Genomic DNA, 21,622 nt, shown 5'->3' with positions numbered 1-21,622 from the left:
AGGCAGAGGACAGATCCCCCCAAACCACCCCATGCTCTCCCACTCAATGACGCTCACCTCCTCAGTATCCATGACCAGCTCAGTATGAGCAAACTTGGAGCTGGTGTTTGGGACAGGGCAGGGGATGAGGTTACATGGGGTGATCGTGTTTTCATGCATTATTAATGGATGTCAGGCATGGGCAGGGACAGAGCCCAGCCTGGAGATGTCACATCCTGCGACATCGAGCATGACTGGCGAAGGAGTAGCGAGGTCTGACGACATTGGGGATCATTCAACGTGGGGCAGTTTGATGGCAATGACACCCCGAGGGCTTCTCCAGGCCCTCAGACATAGCAGCCAGGGAGGGCAATTGTAGCCAGGGCTCTCGCTGGGCCGCAAGGTGAGCCATCTCGGTGCCGCGCGTGCATAATTGATGCTGGGTTGGCCAAGTGCCCCGGGACACCTGCCCCCTGCAGCCTGGCTCCCCCCAGCACTGCTCCCAACTCCAGAAGCCAGTGGGGCCATGGGAGACCAGTGGGCACCTGGCCCCACTTGCCAGGTTGTTAGCATGCTCCCAGCTCCACCAGTGACATCCTTGCAATGAGGGAACAGGAGAGGAGGGACCCTGGACCACCATGAAGGCTTTCTAGACACAAGGAGCAACCACAAACCATGGAACCACATTTATTTGAAATCAGTCATATCAAGAAAGCACGAAAGGAAATGCTGAAGCCAGGGTCTCCACACTACAGGGAAATACAGACTGTGGGAGACAGGAGAGAGGTCCCAGGACAGCCCCTGCCCCCTGCATTTGGATGGGATCAGGCACCACAGGGAGTTGCAAACATTTGTGTCGTGTCTGCCACTATTCCCCTTTGCAGAAGGAGATTATGGAGCTGCCCCTGCTTCCCCGAACCTCTGCTTCCCCAAACGTCTTCAGGAGTGGGGGTGATGTCAGGTTGCACATGAGCCATCACTGTAAATGAGGCAAATGGCATCTGGGTCTCTGTCAGGAGGAGCATGGCCAGTGAAGTAAGGGTTTGGATCATCCCCTTGGCTTGGCAGAGGCCTCATCTGGGTGCTGCTAAGGGAAGGCAAGTCTTAGGATTTCTCCTTCCTGCTTCACTAGATGGAGGCTGCTGCTCCCCATTCCCAGGTCACGCTGGCAGTGAGGCTGAGTGCAAATTCAAAAAAATGCAAATACAAACCCACAGTACGGACATAGCCAGCCCCAAGGATCAAACACGCCTTTACCATCACCCACCTAAACAGCTATAGCACTCACATGAACACGAGCACACGAGTGGCCTGACCCCATCCTTCCCCTCCAACTGATCAGGACTGACATTCAGCGGTGGCACATACTCTCAATCCCCAGGCACACGCACACCCGCAGGCCCTCAAACCCTTCAGCAGACCCCAAAACCATCCAGGATTCATGCCTGGACCCTGGGCCAGATTTATCCAGTCTCCAACTCTGACCTTGGGTCTTTCTATATTCTGGTTTCCTACTCAATGGGTCATCCAGCTGTTTGCTAGCAGGTAACACAAGCAGGTAACACAACCAATATACACACACACACATGCACAAAGTACAGAGAGGGAGATCACACAGAAAATGTGGGGACCAGGTGCAGGGCTCAGCCAGACAAGCACCTTGACCAGCCCTGCTTACCTGCAACCAGCCCCTTTTCTCCTCCATCCTCTCTATTTTTCCATGCTTGTTCCTTCCCCAGCCATTCACCATGACCCCTCCCTTTCAGCTTTGATACTTCTCTTAAACATCCTATAGTAAGTTTTGCACGCTCCCACAATCCCCCTCAACATCCCATAATTAGTGTGGTCTTTCCTATGAGACCCATTCTGATAACCCAGAATAAACCTGTTTTCTTCTTCTTAACAATTAAAAGTTTGCAGTTCAACCTCTTTGAGGTCACACGGGAGGGTCACCCACCAGTGCCTTGAGAGCTCTGGTCTTTGTTACTGTCTCCATTATCTCCTGCTCGTTAGGGTTTGCGTACACTTTTCCTTTCTTGTGTTTTTTCTCTTATGCTCAATAGCAATTAGGCAGATATCCTCACAAACCAGACATCCTTGCAGACATGGCCCAGTCTGGAGCCCCCAGGTCAGGAGAGGTGGAGGAGCAGGAGAGAGACCTGTGGAGGCTGCCGGGACAACTGTGCTGGGGGGCACAGGGCTACGAGAGAGGTGGGGGGAGCTGGTCTGGGATCGTCCAGCCAAGATGACCCTCGGAGGGATCTAAGAGGAGCCTGCAGCTACTTGGAGGGAGGTGCAAGCACGGTGGAGCCAAACTCGTCTTGCTCGGGGCAGATGAGATCACAGGGGCAATGGGTGCAAAGTGGGATTTAGGAGGTTCAGGTTGGACATTAGGAAAATCTTTCCAGGAGGGTGCAGCCCTGGGACAAAGCACAGTGAGGGCAAACTCCATTCTTGGGGCTTTCCAAGATTTGGCCAGACAAAGCTGTGGCCACCCTGAGTTAATGGCTAGGACAGTCCTACTCCGTGGGGGAGGCTGGACTGGGGATCCCAAAGAATTTCCCACTAGCACGTTGGGGTCATGTGAGTCTTGCCATGGGCATATTCAGCTCCTGGCCTTGCAGCCCCTGGAGCTGAATATGCCATGGCTGAGCTGCTGTAGAGGAAGCACTGATGGGAACGGTACTACGATCCCTTCACAGCCCTACGGCAGGCCTGAAACAGCCCGGACCTGGATTGGGCCAGGTAGACTGCTCCAGCCACACAGAGTAAGGCAAGGATAACACAGATGGGAGTGATCACTGCAGCACTGTTGCACTGCAGTACTGAGACAGGTACATCCTTCACCAAAACACCCTGGTATCGAGGGGGCGAATGGCACACATAGTCTCGGGGCCAGCCCGGCCCAAGGTGCACCATTCCTGCCAGCATCTGGATCCCCGCGGCCCCGGAGCACGAGCAGTTGTAGGGGTTTCCAGCTGCGGTCACATCCCTCAGGTGCCCCAGGATCCGCAGCTCATCCCATGGCAGCTCTGGGATCAAATTGTAATCTAGATGGAGGATTTCCAACCTGGGGAAATTCCTAACGAAGGAGACATCTCGCAGCATGTTTTGGCTGAGGAAGAGCATCTTCAGGGAGGCAAGAGAGATGTCTAAAGTACGGAGGTGGTTGCAGCTCATGTCCAACACTTCTAGATTGGGAGGCAGAGGTGTGAGGACTTCATCCAAGCCGGTGCCAGACAAGTTAAAGACTCGGAGGGACATCGGCCACTGGCAGGAGGAAGCCAGACCAGCAATGAGCTTGTTCTCGCTGAGGTCTAAATGCTGGAGCTCGTGCAGCAGCTGCAGACTCTCACACACGCTGTGGTAGGATGTCAGGTTGTTGCGTTGCAAACTCAGTAGCTGGAGCTGTGGGAATGCACCCTCGCAGAAGGCGGGCATCAAGCTCTCATCCCTGAGGCTGTTTTGCGCCACATCCAGGGAGCGCAGACCTCTGAACACCCTGCCGATGGCACAGGGCAGAGCGGTGACATGGGAGCTGGTGACTGCCAACTCCTGCAGGGTCTCCAGCCAGCCGCTCAGGCTGGAGAAGCCCTGCTCGTGGCCTGTCAGAGGGGCTGATGTCACGTTGTGGAAGCGCAGGTTCAATATGGGCAAGTTCTGCCCGGCCATTTCGGTCCAGTTGCTTCTCCCCACAAAATTGCAGCTCTCAAATACCAGCTCCTGCACCTGGGTGTAGGAGAAGAACTTCAACACTTGGGCGAGGAGGACCTCAGGCACCAGGAGGTCACCAAAGACAAGTTTCCTGATGTTGAGGGTTTCCAGCATGTCAATGACGGAGGGTTGCAGGTCGCTAATGGTTAAGGCTGCATACCTCTCCAGGTCTCCCCCCCAAAACTCCACGACAGAGGCCGGGAGGCACTGGATGATGCTCGAAAGGCTCTCCTGGGACAGGCTGTGGCACACGCAATGCTCCTCAGTGCGGTTGAAGAAGCACCTGCCTTCTCCCTCCACCAGACCCAGCCCCAGCAGAAGGAGGATGGCCGCATTCATGGCAATCAGCCTAGAAATGAGGACAGCAATGGTGAAAGGGCAGCACTCTGCTATGGCAGTGGCAGCAGAGCAGCATGCAGGTATGAGAGACGGGAAGGGCTGACTTGGGGCCTATGCAGCACAGGAGAGTCTCAGCAACAGGATAGCCTCATGGAGACAGAGCTGCCCTCCTCATGCCTGCTGGACTGCCCTTCGTGTGGGTCCAGCACTCTCCATCAGCACCAGTGTAGCTCACCACTGGTTACCCAATGCAAAGCTCTCAGCCCTTTGGAACCATCGGTGAAACACCCAAGAGCTACACGTGTGCCACCTGCTCCTCAGCGTGGAGTTGGGGCCACTGGAAAAGCAGGATTTCAGCAAGACAGGGCTGAGACGCAGAGACAGGGGGGCTCCCTCTGAGGCAGTGGCTGCTGAGCCCCACACAATTTTCATGCCTGGGCTGCCCTGCTGCAGAGCTTCCTGTTTCTAAGTGACCAGTAAATTCTGAGGATCAGGAAAAACCAGAAATGCTGAGCAACGTACAAAAAAGCCCAATCTCTTAGTTTGCAAGATGGGAGAGCCACAGCTCTGTGTTTCTGCATGGCTGTCTGCGCAATCTGGGACAGGAAATTGCAGTGGAGGGCTTCATATTTTCCTCTTTCTCACACAGGAATTTGATTCATTACCAGCTGCTAAGCAGAAAGTAGGAAATCATTTCTGAGGCTTTCTAACGCTCCTGTCAGCGAAGAAGGGAGACTCCTCTTCTGCCCAGCTGAAGGGAGAGTCTTATTAAGAGCTTGCAAAAAAGTAGCAGTCAAAGATTAAAAGCTCCTGTGTTGCCCCAGCTTCATTAAGGACCCCTAGGAGTGGTGGGAAGGGGCCTTGGGGTGTCTCCAGTCCAACCTCCTGCTTGGAGCAGGTCTGTTGCTGGCACTGGCCAAAGCTTGCCACAGCTTTGTCTGGCTGAGTCTCAAAAATCTCCAAGGACAGAGATCTCCCCCCGCCTCTATGCTGCCATGGGGTTGTACCACCCTCCGAGGCAAAAACTATCCTCCTAGTGCAAAGAAGCACTTGCATGAAGCCTCCCCTCACCGGGGAAGCAGCATTAAGCAAGGGTGGGTTGCCCAGGGACTCACCGGCCAGGTCACGACTGAAATCTTTCCCTGCTCTTGTGGCTGCTTCCTCTTGCTGCTGCCAACTCCTAGGTTCAGGTGCCAAAGGCTCTGCAAGCACTCTGCTCTCCAGAGCCAGATCTTCCCCTGCCTCCAGCCTAAGGAGACTTTACGGCCTGCAGGTGCCTTCCAGCTGTTTCTTCTTTCGCAGCCCTGTCCTGCTTGTGTTTAATGAACCCCCTCTGCACCACCCACCTTGATCCACGCACCCGGGGCTGGCAGACACGTGGCAACAGGCTCCCGGGTGCTGCACCACTCCTGCTGAGGAACTTCCTGAGCACAAAGGGGCCGCCTGTGCCACGGAAAGCAACCACCCCAAGTCACTTCTGGTCCACTTCCCTGCAGCACAGGGCTCCCAGATAACGACGGTTGCCCTTGGCTGCAGGCAGGGAGGGGTTTTGGTGTAAGTGCCAATAGTCCCAGCTTTCCTAGGAAGGATCGGGGAACAGTGGGGTTGGGGTGCCTGAATGCACCTGAGCCTGCTGGGTGGTCAGCACCCCACAGCTGCCAATGAAGAAGGATTGTCATACCCTGCCTCCAGATAGTCCCTGGATCCACGTCCCACATAGGATGAGGACATCTACTGACAAAATATTCTTCGTCCCCATCAGCCTCTCACACAACCTGCTCCACACTGCACAGCCCAGTGCTGCAAAGGGCACATCTTCACCCAAGACTGGGCATCCTTGGCCAGCTGGCTCCTTGGCTCAGCCAAGGAAACCACACCATCTGCCCTGTGCTCCAGAGGTAATTACCAGTGGCAGTGACTGCTCCAAATTTTAATGCTGCCAGTCGGCGAGCAGAGATCGCTGGGTATTTTGGAAGATCCTGGTTTTCCTCCACAAGGATTTCTCTGTTACTAAAAGGTTTCAGAAAGACAATGAATCAGCACATCTGGAAGACGCAATTCCTGGTTCGTTGTTGATGAAAGACATGATCAGCGCAAGAACCTCTCGGGCACAGCATGCCTGGTCCAGGCTCTCTGGCACTGTCTTTCTGGGGTGGGCGAAGGGAAGATCTCCTTCCGGTTGTTTCACCCACTGCGGTTCCTTTTCTTGCTCTCAGCATTTTGGTCTTACTGTTGCACTAATTTCACTTCCTCTTCTTGAGCAATCCAGCAATTCCCCTTCTCCATTCTTGGGTTACATGAAACTGCTTCCATGCAAATTGCTGAAAAGTTGTTGCAGCCTTTTTGAGTTCTCCTCACTACTTCCCTTAGTGAAATCAATACCTCTAACTCTCTGGGTCTGGTACTTTTTAATTCCCTATTCTTGCTATCTGCTGCAAATTTGCCCAAACAGCTTCTTCTTGTGAAAACTGAGCTCTTCCATCTCCTTAGCAGTCAGCCACATTCAGCTTCAAAGACATCTGATTTTGCACCTGTCCTTTGGATGACATCCTTCTGGTTGTAATTTCTACTGTGGAAGACACTGAGACCCATTGCCTTATGTTGCTGGTGAGTCTCTGGGCTTTTCTGGATTCCTCGAGAATGAAATCCACCCCTGTGGAGATGGAAACCTTGCCTGAGCCTGGAGGCTGACTGGTTTCAGCCCTGCAAGGCTCAAGTTCATCCTCTTGGTAGTTTCTGTTACCTTTGTATGCTCACATCTGTATTTCCATGTGAGGGCCCAGCACGACACCTGTGGAGGTCAAGGCAGAGCATGACCCAGTGCTGACAGGGAGATGGCCACCACGCGATCTCTGTGACTGAACAGTGCAGCTGTGTTTGCCCTGGCCGTGGATGGCGGTGGCCCAGCTCCTGGGGGGAGCCGTTGGCAGGGATGACCCGTTGGCATCTCAGCATGTTTCACGTCTTTATGCCTCTCGGACAGCCAGACCTTGGCCTGGACGTCCCCGCTGCCTGACGGACTGGGAACACCACCTCGGCTCGTGCCGCCAGGGCTGCCCACGGCCGACTAACCCACCCCACGCAGCAGGAGAAGAGCTGTCCCACCACCCAGGCACCGGGGGTCACCTTCCGTGAGGAGCGGGATCAGGGGTACGGGGTTATGGCGGCCCAGGGCCCACCCCGGTTGTGCAGAGACGGCCACCCCGAGGTGGCCTGCGAGGGAGGCAGACGGACCAGCCCTGCTCACGGGCACCAAGGGGCCAGCGGGGCACCCCGGGCCCACCGGCCCCAGCCCCGCACCCAGCGGCTCGGCGCGGCGCTGCGGCGCGGCTGGGTTAACGCTGCGTTAACGGCGTGACGCCCGCCCGGTCCTCATCGAGGGGCCCCGAGGGCCCGGGGACCCCGCCCCGCCCCGCCCCGTCAGCCTCCCCCGGCGGTACCCGCGCCCCGCCCCGCCCCGCCCCGCCGCCCTCTCCGCCCTTTCCCCGCGCTCCCGCCGCACCGCGCCCCTTCGTGCCCGGCCCCGACGCGCTCCGCCTCGGCCCCGCCCCGCCACGCTCCGCCCCGGCCCCACTCCGGCCCCGCCCCGCCCCGCCCCGCTCCGCTCCGCCCCGCTCTCGGCCCTTCCCCCTCGCTCCCGGCCCCGCCCCGGCCCCGCCGCGCTCCGCCCCGGCCCCGCCCTCCCCACCGCCCTCTCGGCCCTTCCCCCGCGCTCCCGGCCCCGCCCCGGCCCCGCTCCGCCCCGCCCCGGCCCCGCCCCGCCCCGCCGCGCTCCGCCCCGGCCCCGCCCTCCCCACCGCCCTCTCGGCCCTTCCCCCGCGCTCCCGGCCCCGCCCCGGCCCCGCTCCGCCCCGCCCCGCCCCGGCCCCGCCCCGGCCCCGCCGCTCTCCGCCCCGGCCCCGCCCTCCCCACCGCCCTCTCGGCCCTTCCCCCGCGCTCCCGGCCCCGCCCCGGCCCCGCTCCGCCCCGCCCCGGCCCCGCCCCGCCCCGCCGCGCTCCGCCCCGGCCCCGCCCCTCCCCACCGCCCTCTCGGCCCTTCCCTCTCGCTCTCGGCCCCGCCCCTCTCCGCCCCGCCGCGCTCCGCCCCGCCCCGCCGCTCTCCGCTCCGCCCCTCCCCACCGCCCTCTCGGCCCTTCCCCCGCGCTCCCGGCCCCGCCCCGCCCCGCCCCGCCCCGCCCCCCCGCCCCGCCCCGCCGCGCCCCGCTCCGCCCCGGCCCCGCCCCTCCCCACCGCCCTCTCGGCCCTTCCCTCTCGCTCCCAGCCCCGCCCCTCTCCGCCCCGCCGCGCTCCGCCCCGCCCCGCCGCGCTCCGCCCCTCCCCACCGCCCTCTCGGCCCTTCCCCCTCGCTCCCGGCCCCGCCCCGCCCCGCCGCGCTCCGCCCCGGCCCCGCCCCTCCCCACCGCCCTCTCGGCCCTTCCCCCGCGCTCCCGCCCCGCCGCCTCTTCCACGCCGCCATGTGGGGCTGGAGGCGGCGCCGAGCCCGGCCCAGCGGCCGCGGCCTGGAGGAGCTGCGCGCCCGGCGGCGGGAGCGAGAGGCAGGTCGGGAGCCGAGGAGGCGGCCCGGGGCCGAGGCCCGGGTGGGGGCGGGCCGGGCCGGGCGGGCCGGGCCGGGCCCTGGAGCCGTCGGGCCGGAGGACCTGGCTGCTGGTGGGGCTCGGGATGCCCGCGGGCCACCGCGGGGGGCTGGAGGCCGTCGGGGGGGCGATCCGGTCCCTGGAGGCGGTTCTGGAGGGAGCTGCCGCTCGGGGCCCGGTCGCCTGCGGCTGCCCTTCGCCAGCCGTGGGGCCCCATGGGCCCCCCGTGAACGGGGGAGAGTAACAGGGGAAGGGGACGCGGGAGGCAGCAGGGTGAGGGTGGGGGGGGACAGAGGCGCAGTCGGGTCGGTGGGGTAGCACAGAGCACAACCGGCTCTGCCCCACAGCAGGACCGAAACAGCCCCCAGGGACCCTCACCCTGCCCGCCTTCCCACTGGGTGCCATGCATCCCCAGTGGGGTGCACAAGATGGTCCCGCGGGCTGGCATCCCAGGGCTCCCTGCAGATTTGGGATGGTGCTTTACATCCCTTCTCATCCCTGTGGCCTTTCTGTCTTGGACACCCCGTTTCCTCCCTGTGTCTCCCTGTGGTTTGGGTTTTTTAAGGTCTGCCCTGTGTAAAACCAGCTCTGGGGCCCTCCCAGTGCAGCCTCTGAGGCTCCATCGTGCTTTCTTGGGTCTTTGCCTGGCTGCTGTGGCCTCATGCACTGATGGGCAACTCCCAGTCTGCACCCGGCCCCAGGCCTCAAAGTTGTGGGGTGCAAGGTTAAAACTCAGTCCTTGCCTCCTCCATCCCTTGTAGCTTGTACAAGAAGGAACTGGCAGCTTCTCCCCATTAAAAAGAAAGAGGCTGTTTTGGATCAAAATGTGCCTTGATGTAAGCAGGTGGTAACAGGGACCGGTTTGATTGCAGTTCTCAGGAAGGCCCGGCGGCAGGAGCAGCTGGTCAGCAAGCGGCTTCTGCGGGAAGAGCCCGTGGCAGAGGGCAGGCAGGATGGAGTGGAGATGGTGCCGGACCCCCTCACGGAGGAGGAGGTGAAGAATGTGGCCTTCTGCGTGATGATGGGAATCCCTGGAGCTCTTCCCCAGCCTCCAGACATGCTGAGGACCCTGTGTGGCTGGGGAGGGGCTGGGAGTGTTTGTGAGATGTAGTTACCCTGAGAAGCACCAAGGTCCATCATGACCATCTGCAGTTGTGCCCTGGGCTTGTTTGCTTCTGAGGTTAACAGGATGAAATCTTTGCCCTGGTGGCACTGCTTGAAACTCACCCGGCTCTTTATTTTCTGCTAGGTTTTGGAACTGCTCAGAGGCGTGCAGAGAGGTTCAGAGGACAGGAAAAGATCGTTGAGCCGCCTCCGCTGGGCTCTGCAGAATAAGGAGACCCAGCAAAAATTTGTCAGGTCAGCCCCAGTCTGATGCTGTGTGGCTGCTGGCCCGAAGCAGTGTTGTTGAGGCTGTGCCCAGAGCGGTCCTTTGTCCCCCTCTTTGCATGGACACGCTGATGCGTGGCTGAGGATGGGAAAGCAGGAGGTAACAGCACCCTTTGGGTTCCTCCAGGCTGGATGGCAGTGTTCGGGTGCTCGTTGGACTGTTCACCAGCAGCCTGGCCGACATGCAGATGGAAGCAGCTCGCTGTCTCCATGAGCTCTCCCACTCCAGTGACCCTGCTGTGGCTGAGGCATGCCTGCCGGTGACCTCCTATCTCCTGACCTACCTCTCAGGACACAGTGTTGAGTTCACGGTAAGATCCGGGCCTGTGTTTGCCAGGGCTCTTGCTCATGATGCTCCTTTGGTAGCCATTAGGTTTCAGTAGGACCTGTTTTGGTCAGCCTTGGCCTAACAGGGCCCTCAGAAAAATGCTAGTGGGAAGTACCCTCTGGAAGTCTCTAGTCCAGCCTCCTCCTCAGAGCAGGACTGGCCCCAGCACTAGCCCAGAGCAGCTGTGGCTTTGTCTGACTGAGTCTTGGAAACCCGCAAGCATGGAAAACCCCCCTTGTTGTGCCCTATCCCAAAACCAAGAGGAGTTTGGCCTTATCATGTTTGCACCCCCTTCCAGGTAGCTGCAAGCTGCTCATATATATGCCCCTAGGCTTCATCTCGGCCAGGCGAACCCAGCCCAGCACCCGTCCCACCCCTCTCTCAGCCCTTTGCCCCATGTCTCAGCTATTCTGGCTGCCTCCACCAGCCCCTCTCCTGACCTGGGGGCTCCAGACTGGGCCCAGCACCCTAGTGTGGCCTCACCAGTGCCAAGCAGAGGGGATAACCCCATTTCTCGTTCTGCTGGCTGTGTTCCTGGCAGAGCCTAGGATGCAGTTTACCCTATTTGCAATGGTTTGTCCCATTTGCAATGGGTTCCTCTGTGTAGCCCCAGGACCAGCTGCCCTCTCCAGCTCAGAGCTATGTCTTCAGGGGGACTGTGGGTTGTGGCACTTGAACTCCACCATCAGGTCTGTGGCCTTGGTGTCTGTGTGATACATAAAGCAGAACGAGGCGATGCAAGTCATTTCAGATGTTTAAAAGACCTTGGATTGCTTGCAAGGAGCTACTGAAAGAAATGAGCCCTCATAGGCTGGGATGAGAGGACGGATACTTTGTTGTCTGAACTGTGGAGCAGAAAACAGGCAGCTTTCATCCAGGTGGAGAGGAAGAGCAGGGTGCTTGTTGCTCCAAACCATGGAGTTTGATCCAGACAAAGGAATGAACAGTTGGAGTAGTTTTGGGATACCTGTGTGTTTTGCAAGCTTGGTCAGCTGATGCCTGCAGTGTCCGGATCTGTGAGAGCGCTGCCTGGGCTGGACAAACAGGCAGCACAAAGGCAGGGGGAGATCCTGACAGAGGCCTCGATGGTGGAGGGGAAGGCTATGTTACTCGGCCAGTATTTGAAGCAAGTGGTCAGTTTAGGGAAGGCACTGCGCATAAGCTACAGAGCAGAGAGCCTTGCCTGGCATGCAGTGCCTCTCTGAGGAGCAGACATGATCAGAGCGAAGGGACAAGACAGTCATCATGTTTTAATGTGGCACATAGGCAGCCTCCAAGAAGATACCCTGGAATTACAGGGGTCTCAGAGAAATGTGATGGGAATAATAGAGGCCCGGAAAACCTCTGAAATGGAAATGATCAGATGTTCTGCCAGTCCCAGCCTGAGCAAGAGAACAAGGATAAACTGAAGCCAGTCTAGCTGGGAACAGGGGGAGCTGGAGGAGTCCAGCTTCATCCACCTGTGTTTGCCCCTCTGGAGACAGCTTCTGCCCTGCCCTGGGGAAGCATGGCCTCAGGGTGCAGGGCCGCAAAGTCCTGCTGGCTGCCATGCCCTGAGTACACAGGCTGACCGGGGCCCTGCTGGGGAACATGGAGGGGGTGACCTGGTCTCTCGGCTGTGTTTCAGGAGCTGTGTTTGTACACGCTGGGGAACCTGGTAGTAGAAAGCGAGGCCGGGCGGAAACAGCTTCTGCCTCAGGGCATTATTCCAGCGCTGGCATCCTGCATCCAGGTGGGTGAAATAGCTCTGCCAAGGCTCTTCCCATGCCATATCCTGAGAAAGGTCTTTCCTTGTGACCCTTAGATGCTCTCTGACAGTACTGAGTTACTAGCCCTCCTTGTAGTCACAGCTGTGTGTAGAGGCAGGCGAGGGGCTTGCATGGGCTCTCTTGCCTTCCAGTTTAAGGACTCGGGGTACCACCTTGCACTCTTCTCCAGCTGAATCTCTCCCATGCATAACTGTGGCTTGTGGATAAACTGTCTCTAACACAATGTCCTGCAGGCTTCTCCCTGCTGCATGCTTTGGGTCCCGCAGGCATACGAGGCCAGCACACGGTGAGCAGGGCTGTCGTTCACAGATCTGAGTATCTGGAGCAACAAAGCTGCTGTGGCCTGTTCACACAAAGCCTGAACTGGCTCCATCGCTCCCATCCCCTGCTGTTGCCCCTTCTTTCCCAGACATGGAGAGACTGTACCTCTCAGCTGCTGGGTTTGACGTTACATAAAGGTATCGCCCTTTCCCCAGCATGGTGGCCGGTGGCCTGGGTTCCCCATGGGTCTGTTTTGTGGAATTAGCTTCATTCTCTTTAACTGCAGTCCCCTCATGAGGCTGTGCTGGAAGGTCTGGGCTATGTCCTGTCGCAGCTCCTCCAAGCCAAGGAAGCCCCCACAGAGATTGTACCGTGAGTCTGAGCATTTTACGCTGTATCAGGATGGGCCCTGGGGCCCAGCATGGTATTTGCATGCCAGGGACAATGATGCATCTCCCATCCCAGTGATATTAATAGTTCAGAGCAGAAGCCTACCAGAAATATGGAGATTTTATGCAGATCAGGGTGCAGGGCTTGGCTCTGTTCCTTCAGCCTCATCTGAGCAGACAGCCTTGGTATTTTGGTAAAGGACAGTGGGGAGCGGGCTGGGCTAACGGGGAAACTCGGGCCATGTTCTTCCTGCCAGGGAAAAGATGAGCTTGACAGTCCCCAGTGCCAAAGATGTGACCCCAGCCAAGGTGTTCTGAATGTCTCCGAGGCCCTGCCACGGACAGGGATGTTAGTGCCAGGCATGGTATTTCCTATGACAGAGATAACTGAGCAGTCTGGATTCATTAATTAATCAATATAAGCAGCCAGTGGGTGTTTGCTGAGAGCTTGCAGCTGCCTTACACTGAACCTTAGCGGTGCCAGTGTCTGTAGCCCTTTGGTGAGAGTCTCTTCTAGGTGCTTTTTGGAGCATGTGCCTGGCAGTGGGGGCTGATCTTTGCCTGTCAGTTGTCTGTCCTGCTTTGTGCTCGGGTCCGTGGCTCCGTTAACTCTACCCTTCTGCCCCCAGCTTGGTTCTAGACTCCGGTCTCCCCCAGCACATGCTTCGACTGGTTTGCTCCGGCCTCAAGTCTGGGACAGGAGCCGCTGTGGAGTTTGCGTGGTGTCTCCACTACATCGTTTGTAGGTAAACACTTTTCCTCTTTGAGTCCCCTGGGGCAGCCGAAAGCAGAAGTGCGAAGGCTCTGCCGGCTGGAGCGCAGGCCTGCGCAGAGCCCGCTGCTGTCAGTCTGGCAGTCTGGGTCCCGTGTGAGGGGTCTAACCTCGACTGCCTCCCCTCACCCTTTTCCTTTGAGAAAGCGATTTCCCTCTCATGCTGGGCACATCCAGTCTCACTTCTTAGTGCACACATGCTGTTTGCAGGATCACTGAGTTTGTTTACAGAGTGATACTGCTGATGGTAACCCAAGACTGTTCCTAGTCCTCTGAAAAGCCCTCCATTGCCTCCCCTTGTCTGGCCCTGCACTCCACAAGCTCCCTGAATGCTCAAGCTTATGGGGTTGACTCAGTGTCCCATGGCCAGGCTGGCTGCAGCTAACAACCTCTGCCTGCCTCACCTTGGCCATTTTGGTGACATCTCTTTCCGCAGCCCTGGCAGAGGGAAAAGGAGTGTATGTGGGGACTCGGAGAAGAGCCCCCGGGTGGTTGTCTCCAGAGCCACTTTGAGGATATCTGTTTTCCATGGACTTTTAAACTTGCTAAAAGTGTCTGCCCAGACACAAGCTGCTCTTCAAATGTGAAATGAACCCTGTGATGGTTCAGGAGGGCAGCAAGCAATTCCAGGTCCAGGTATTTGGCAAGGCCTGGGTGCAGAGAGCAACCAAGCTGTCCCTTCCCTTTGCAGCCACACAGCCAATGCAGCATTGCTATCACTGGGGGCTGTACCTGCTCTTGCCTCACTCTTGCTCGACCTGGCTTCTGAAATCTCCCAAAGGACTCCTGATGGCCTGGAGCTGGTAAGACTTAGGCAGGGCTCCTGCTGTTGTCCCAAAGAAGGGTTCTTTCACCCGGTGTGCCATGAGCCGAAAACACACAGAGTCGAGATATTTGTTTAATTCCTTTCTGCGCAGAGATGGGTGCTAGGTGGTAATCCCACAAAGCTAGCACACCTGATTACTACACAGCTTACACTTTATACAGTTTAAGCAACAGTTATCAGTATAGTTTACAACTACATTAAGTCCGCCTTGTTCTTATTGGTTCTATTAGGTCTTATCTTCATTTAAAGTCACAGTATTCTCTTTTTCTACTACGCATGCTCTATGGGGAAGGGGCTTTGATCAGCAGGGGGCTTCCCTGCTTGTAGGTGGGTTTTTCCTTATGCTAATTCGGATAGTTCACCCGTAGTTCAAGTAGTTCTCTCCTGTTTATCAACTGTTGTTCTCTTCAGGTTTATTTGGGAACTTCCTTATCTGGTTGCCTTAGAGTGTTGTCTTGCTCCTTCCTTCAAGCCTTGTTTTGTGAACTACCTGTGAAAGACTGAATAATACCCTAATCTCCTTTTTTTCCATACCTCCAACACTGCCTTTCTCAAAATTGCTGTGGGGATGCAGTCCAGTTTTAGGACATTGTTTCCCACTGTCACAGCTCGTCTGCCCAGTTCTGCGGTGCCTTAGCAACCTGCTTGCAGAGGAGATGGTGGACTGTGAAGTGCAGATCCAGGATGAGCGCCTGCTTGTGGCCCTGTTCATAATCCTGCAGTGCTTCTTCCAGGAGCACCCATTTATTGTGCAGGAGTGTCTCTGGCTGCTGAACAACCTTACAGGTGAGTGTCCCTGTGTGGCCAAGAGCAGAGCTAGAGCTGCTGCTGCTGGGACCTGCCCTGATTGATGGGAGACTCGGAAATTGTTGCACGAGGAGCCTCCCAGCAGAGCCACACCCCACACTGGCACAGACAGCACGGGAGGGACTGCCAGAAGGTGCTTGAAGTCAAGCATATGGCAATGCCTGTGGGATGGACAAATTATCCTTTCTAAGGTGTGACAGCAGAAATGCTCTGAAATCGAACAGACCTTTCCCCTTATGTGTGTTGTCGCCTTGATTCAGTTCCCAGGATAGGTTTTGAACTTGATAAGATGTAGTGGGCAGGGATCGTCTATCCTCTGGCACCTTGCGCGCCTGAATCTGAGCCTGTTGTGTGCTGTGAGCACACCTTGTGTTTGCCAAGTGGAGCTGGCATGTGCCATCTCTGTCCCTTGTCTGCAGCCACCTCCTGCACTGAGGCCTCAGTTTCATTAACATGTTCATCCTCCACTCCTCCTAGCGGATGAGCCTTTCTTCTGCTCTGCTGTGCTCACTCTGGACCTGCTCCCAGGCCTGCTGCAGCTCCTGCCGTGTTCCCAGACAGTGAGCGTGTTGGTAAGACCTTGCCTCATGCCCCAGATCTGGGAAAAAGCTTTCAGGAACATGAATCCAGCATGTGCAGTGCTCAGGTTGGAGGTTAGCTTAGGACAGTGATAACAGCTTGGCAGAGAGTCCTGCATTGTGTTAGTATCACCATCTACCTCCCCTAAAGTCACTGCCTCCATATTTGCCCTTGACAGGGGCCTGTCCCAGCAGAGGAGGGATCCCCAGCTGTCCCAGCTACTGTCGTTGCAGGAACCCAAGGCATACGTTAGCTTGGTGTCAGGCCTGCCAACACCTGGAGTGGGTTGAGGGAAGCTGCTGCCTTCTTTTGGAAGACCCCAATGCATTCCTCTTGGAGGATGCTCTACTGGGGGTGGTCTGGCCTTGACTGCTGAGAGAGGGATCCTGCCAAGTCAAACCAGAGCAGGGCAGGTGGATGAACAGTGCAGGGTGAGGACAGGGAAAGCTTTTAAAGAGCATTCAAAAACCAGCTGGCATCAGTTGGTATATGGAGCTGGGGAAACGTGCCTTGCTGACCTCCAGACAGCTGCTGGGGAGGTTGTTTGCAGCCCTCCAAAGTCTTGGAAATCCCCTCTCTGTTGATGGGGTTTTGCTTGATCACTGTCACAGCTTCTCCCTCCAGGTCCTGACCGTGCTGTGCAATATAGCGGAGAAGGGGCCGGCCTACTGCCAGGAGCTGCACCAGCAGGCTACAGTTGCCCCACTGCTGGGCATCCTCAAGCTTGCAGACTCAGAAGTGGTGGGGCAATGTCTTGAGCTGTTGCATCTCCTCTTCCTGCACTGGCCGGAGGTAGGGTTGTGGGATTCACACCACAGAGCTCAGCATGAAATCTTATGGCAGGGGATGAGAACGGTTATTAAAACAAAATTGGTTTCACCCACTTCAACTCTTGCCCCTACACGTCTCAGCACACAGATATGTGCCTAAGGAGGGACCAGGGTCAACTGTGTGACACAGGACAAAAGTCCTTGTCACGTCTCTTGGGTTCCTCTTGATTGACAGGGACAAAGTGGTTTTTTTGGACAGGTTGTTTGTACCCTTAAGGAGTTACTGGTTATTATGGGGTTTTGCTTCAGTTATGCTTTCTTCAGGTTCCATATACTCCCAGCCAGCCTGCTGCCTAGCATCTGTTTTTCCTCGTCCTATCTGGCTAAGTGGGAGAAGAAGGGCATGTGGCTTGTTGCTGGGCCCTTTTGGCCATCCTTCTGCTGCAGAGCAGATGGATTTCACTGCCAAGTTGTTTGTGATGCAGCTGTAGCAAGCAGAGTCTTTCAGGGCTTCATGTAAACGTGTTTCTCTGTGGTTTATTGATAGCCAGGAACACAACTGATGGTAATACAAGCTGTCTTTGAACCCTTGTTCTGCCATTTCTTCCACTGCTTTCACGCATTTCCATTGATGCTTCATTCAGACCAATTTTAATATTTCCATTACAACTCCACACTCTCAGCCCAGTGTCCTATCTGGGCAGACCCAGCTTGGGGCTGCTATGGAAAAATGGGCTAATGGTTCCCCCTTCTCAGAGGGTGGGAAAAGACCAAGGAGAGGCCTGTTTCTGTGCAGAGCCCTTGGGACTCACTGCAGGTGTTAACGTGCAGGTGGATCAACACAGTTTTGTGCTTAAAATGATCAAGCAGCTATATTTATCTGACTCTGGGCTTGTGTGTCTGGTAGGGCAATGGTGAATTTTCTAGCCCTGCTCCCTAGGGTGTACAATGGCAGTTGTGGCACCAGGACAGATAGGAGCAACTGTAGTGGCTACTCAGCTGCCTCAGCTCTCAAGAGGCAACCGGGATCCAGCCAGCTCTTATCCCTCTCTCCTTACACAGGCTGCTGTTGACTTCATCAGCCAAGGAGGGCACCGGGCCCTTGAGCAGCATCAGAGCACCCCAGAACTCCAGGAGCGGGTGCGAGCACTGCTGGACATGGCCTTGCAGCCGGCGGGAGACTCTGCTGTCAGTACCACACATGCTGCATTGCCTGCTCTCTCCTAGGTGATGCTGTCTCCCTTCCCTCCACCTGCCCTTGCGCTACAAGGAGGAATAAATCGTTCAGTGTGCTCTGCTTTCACATACCACTGACCTAGGGATGGTTAAAGGTCTAACATCCAGCTGTAAGCCCCAGTGCAAGGCTGTTGGTCCTGGATGGGGATTCTTGGCAAAGTACGATTGTTCTTCTCTGCTCCCCAAGGTCTTTACAGTCACCTAGTCAGAATTAAATTTGGCCTAGTCAGAACTAAGTCTGCCCCATGCCTCACTGTGTGTGGCCAGGGCAGAGCTGTGCTACGGCCAGTGCAGAAAGGCTCTCATTTCTGGGAAGGTGGTATATAAACCCTTCTGGATTTGCTGGTTTATAATCCAGCAAATATAAACCAACTGGAGTGTCTCCTTTTGTCACAGCTTTAAGCGCAACACACAAAGCTCAGGGTGAGCACGTACATTTATGTGATTAATAACTTAAGGATAGACATGTTTCACATTAAAGCTCATCAGTAAAGTCTTCGGTGCGCACAGGTTCACTCTGTCTTCAGACCTTGCTTTTTACAACGTTCTCTAAAGCCTTGGCTACTTCATCCATGCTCAGGTTATTCAATGGCACGCTTCTCTCCTTGCCGAACTCTGTAGGAGAGACGGAAAGTGAGAGAGGGAGCAGATGCCTTGTTCCTTTTCTACTGAAAGGGCAAGGTAAAGTCCTGATTTAGTTTTCCTAGGGCTTCAGCCAGGGTCACTAGAGCCACAGGTGTGGCTACCCCCACCCTCCTTTATCACCCAGCCCTCTCCAGGATGCCTTGCCATGCCCAAGTTACCGGTTCCACCTTCCCTTTACCCTGTGACTCAGCCTTTCCCTTAGAAAAGCCAAGACAGCATGCCATGCTTGCTTGCCTCTTCTTGTTAACTCTTAATGCAGCTGAACAGAGACTGTGGTGATGTCCCCAAAGCAGCCTGGTGGCTTTCAAGCCCCACGCATCCAGATCCTCACAAACACTTCAGTAAAACACTACTGAAGGACTTGCTTCTACAGCAGCTCCTGCCTTGCAGTGTGTCTTCCTGCAACTCACAACAAGACAGAAGAGACACACTGTACTTGAAGGCTTTGTTGGTCCTTCTACTCACACTGGGAAATTCATGTTTCAAGAGTCATTGTGTCTCTTAGAAACTTTCTTTCAAAGTGATTTTTGTCTGTCCCAGATGCCTTTGAGAAGAAACCAAAGCCTCCTCTCTAGGAGCTTTTCTGCTCCTTCATTAGTTTCACTGAGGATACAGTGAAACTCGAAAGAAAAAGCAGAAAACTTTTTTCTTTTTTTTGCATAGGCATCTTATGGGTGTGGGAGATAACGGGCACAAGCTGGCAAATACCTCCCAGGGAGTGTGCGTTTTGTGCCTCCCACCAGGTTACACAGCCGTAACACACCAAGGAGGTAATGAAAACAACTTTATCGCAGTAGTTTAACTGATAAGCAAGAATTATCATTAATTGGCAAGATTTTGAATTTCAAGTACATTAATGGTGGGGTTATCTGTGTTCCTGCATTCTCCTCTTCTAAAGAAATGGGGCCCCAGCCACATCTTGTCTCACAGAGACTTGCTCCCTCAGAGAGGATTTGCATTGCTTTAATTACCAAACTCCCTGATTTCCTGTAGACCACAGCACTGTGGTACCACGTTTTTTTTCTAGATTTTGTCAGAAGGTATTTCACTGCAGGTACCTCCCCGCTTACCGTATCGAGCCCACAGTTTGGGCTGCACCTCAGAGCATTCGCGAATTAGGATGGGAAAATCCGGGTTTGCCTTCTTCAGGGTCACGTAGTGCTGCTCAATGAAGTCTCTGGGAAGAGAGGAGGGTCAGATTCCCAGGGCACGAAGAGCACGGCCAAGCCCCCTCCCGAGAGGCGGTTCGGCAGCACGTCTGGGACCCGGGGAGCCTCGGGGCCCGATGCTGGCTCCGGCAGGCTAGCGGGAGGGGCGCTCTTGTACCGCCGGGGTACCCCAGTGCCCCGAGGGCGCCGAACTGCCGTGGCAGCGGACCCACGTCTGCCGGCCGCCAGGGACGGGGGCCTCCCGCAGCTGTGACACGGGGCTCAGTCCCAGCTCTACTCCGGCACACAGTGCTGAGCACCGTCCCGGCCCGCCTCCCGGTGCAGTGCCGAGCACCCCCCCCCCCCCGTGTACAGCGCCGAGCACCGCCCCCCCCCCCCCCCGTGTACAGCGCCGAGCACCGCCCCCCCCGTGTACAGCGCCGAGCACCGTCCCTCCCCCGTGTACAGCGCCGAGCACCGCCCCCCCCACCCCGTGTACAGCGCCGAGCACCGCCCCCCCCCCCGTGTACAGCGCCGAGCACCGCCCCCCCGTGTACAGCGCCGAGCACCGCCCCCCCCGTGTACAGCGCCGAGCACCGCCCCCCCCGTGTACAGCGCCGAGCACCGCCCCCCCCCTCCGTGTACAGTGCCGAGCACCGCCCCCCCCCGTGTACAGCGCCGAGCACCGCCCCCCCTCCGTGTACAGCGCCGAGCACCGCCCCCCCTCCGTGTACAGCGCCGAGCACCGTCCCCCCCCCGCCGTGTACAGCGCCGAGCACCGCCCCCGTGTACAGCGCCGAGCACCGCCCCCCCCGTGTACAGCGCCGAGCACCGCCCCCCCCCCGTGTACAGCGCCGAGCACCGCCCCCGCCCCCCCCCGTGTACAGCGCCGAGCACCGCCCCCCCCGTGTACAGCGCCGAGCACCGCCCCCCCCCGTGTACAGCGCCGAGCACCGCCCCCGCCCGTGTACAGCGCCGAGCACCGCCCCCCCCGTGTACAGCGCCGAGCACCGCCCCCCCGTGTACAGCGCCGAGCACCGCCCCCCCCGTGTACAGCGCCGAGCACCGCCCCCCCCCGTGTACAGCGCCGAGCACCGCCCCCCCCCGTGTACAGCGCCGAGCACCGCCCCCCCCCCCGTGTACAGCGCCGAGCACCGCCCCCCCGTGTACAGCGCCGAGCACCGCCCCCCCCCGTGTACAGCGCCGAGCACCGCCCCCCCCCCCGTGTACAGCGCCGAGCACCGCCCCCCCCGTGTACAGCGCCGAGCACCGCCCCCCCCCGTGTACAGCGCCGAGCACCGCCCCCCCCCCCGTGTACAGCGCCGAGCACCGCCCCCCCGTGTACAGCGCCGAGCACCGCCCCCCCCGTGTACAGCGCCGAGCACCGCCCCCCCGTGTACAGCGCCGAGCACCGCCCCCCCCCCCCGTGTACAGCGCCGAGCACCGCCCCCCCCGTGTACAGCGCCGAGCACCGCCCCCCCCCGTGTACAGCGCCGAGCACCGCCCCCCCGTGTACAGCGCCGAGCACCGCCCCCCCCGTGTACAGCGCCGAGCACCGCCCCCCCGTGTACAGCGCCGAGCACCGCCCCCCCCCGTGTACAGCGCCGAGCACCGCCCCCCCGTGTACAGCGCCGAGCACCGCCCCCGCCGTGTACAGCGCCGAGCACCGCCCCCGCCCCCCCCGTGCACAGCGCCGAGCACCGCCCCCCCGTGTACAGCGCCGAGCACCGCCCCCCCGTGTACAGCGCCGAGCACCGCCCCCGCCCCCCCCGTGCACAGCGCCGAGCACCGCCCCCCCCGTGTACAGCGCCGAGCACCGCCCCCCCCGTGTACAGCGCCGAGCACCGTCCCCCCCCCCGCCCGTGTACAGCGCCGCCCCGCAGCCAGCCCGCACCTCACGCCGCGGCTGCCCGGGGAGCGCTGGCACAGGTGGATGCGGAGCTCCCGCAAGCTGCGGCCCAGGCCGCCCCCGATGCCCCTCACAACCGCCGCTGCCATCTTCCTTCTAGGCCTCCCCTAGCTACGGCTGGGGGCGGGGCTTCGGCGGCCGCCAATCACAGCGGCCCTGGTCCCGAGGCTGGCCAATGCGGGGGGGGG

General features: G+C 58.1%; 3 protein-coding genes across 7 annotated transcripts; 1 reads left to right on the top strand and 2 right to left on the bottom strand.

Moving 5' to 3' along the window:
• Positions 1 to 643: 643 nt before the first annotated feature.
• CD14 (CD14 molecule) lies at positions 644 to 6,222 on the bottom strand. Of its 3 annotated transcripts, none has more exons than XM_009684749.2 (2): positions 5,148 to 6,222; positions 644 to 4,042 (listed from the first exon to the last, which is right to left on the bottom strand). In XM_009684749.2, exon 2 carries the CDS (start codon positions 4,030 to 4,032, stop codon positions 2,665 to 2,667), a length of 1,368 nt encoding a protein of 455 aa, XP_009683044.1. In that variant the 5' UTR covers positions 4,033 to 4,042; positions 5,148 to 6,222; the 3' UTR covers positions 644 to 2,664. The 3 variants fall into 3 exon arrangements, with proteins under 3 accessions (XP_009683044.1, XP_009683042.1, XP_068815817.1); XM_009684747.2 differs by having other exon boundaries at positions 5,714 to 6,179; XM_068959716.1 differs by having other exon boundaries at positions 5,939 to 6,178.
• A 2,198-nt stretch (positions 6,223 to 8,420) lies between these two features.
• TMCO6 (transmembrane and coiled-coil domains 6) lies at positions 8,421 to 18,228 on the top strand. Of its 3 annotated transcripts, none has more exons than XM_068959713.1 (12): positions 8,421 to 8,571; positions 9,479 to 9,600; positions 9,856 to 9,965; positions 10,123 to 10,306; positions 11,951 to 12,055; positions 12,640 to 12,725; positions 13,372 to 13,488; positions 14,206 to 14,317; positions 14,949 to 15,126; positions 15,625 to 15,719; positions 16,351 to 16,518; positions 17,559 to 18,228. In XM_068959713.1, the coding sequence occupies exons 1-12, from the start codon at positions 8,487 to 8,489 to the stop codon at positions 17,721 to 17,723; spliced, it is 1,527 nt and encodes a 508-aa protein (XP_068815814.1). In that variant the 5' UTR covers positions 8,421 to 8,486; the 3' UTR covers positions 17,724 to 18,228. The 3 variants fall into 3 exon arrangements, with proteins under 3 accessions (XP_068815814.1, XP_068815813.1, XP_068815815.1); XM_068959712.1 differs by having other exon boundaries at positions 8,458 to 8,679; XM_068959714.1 differs by having other exon boundaries at positions 8,463 to 8,567.
• On the bottom strand, positions 18,151 to 21,619 carry NDUFA2 (NADH:ubiquinone oxidoreductase subunit A2). Its single transcript, XM_068959715.1, has 3 exons — positions 21,420 to 21,619; positions 19,448 to 19,554; positions 18,151 to 18,347 (listed from the first exon to the last, which is right to left on the bottom strand). Exons 1-3 carry the CDS (start codon positions 21,521 to 21,523, stop codon positions 18,256 to 18,258), a joined length of 303 nt encoding a protein of 100 aa, XP_068815816.1. The 5' UTR covers positions 21,524 to 21,619; the 3' UTR covers positions 18,151 to 18,255.
• Positions 21,620 to 21,622: the final 3 nt, after the last annotated feature.

Source organism: Struthio camelus, chromosome 13, assembly GCF_040807025.1.
Source record: "Struthio camelus isolate bStrCam1 chromosome 13, bStrCam1.hap1, whole genome shotgun sequence".
In the NCBI taxonomy this organism is placed as follows: domain Eukaryota; kingdom Metazoa; phylum Chordata; class Aves; order Struthioniformes; family Struthionidae; genus Struthio; species Struthio camelus.
The sequence above is the reverse complement of the archived record's forward strand: the minus strand, read 5'-3'. Positions and strand labels throughout refer to the sequence as shown.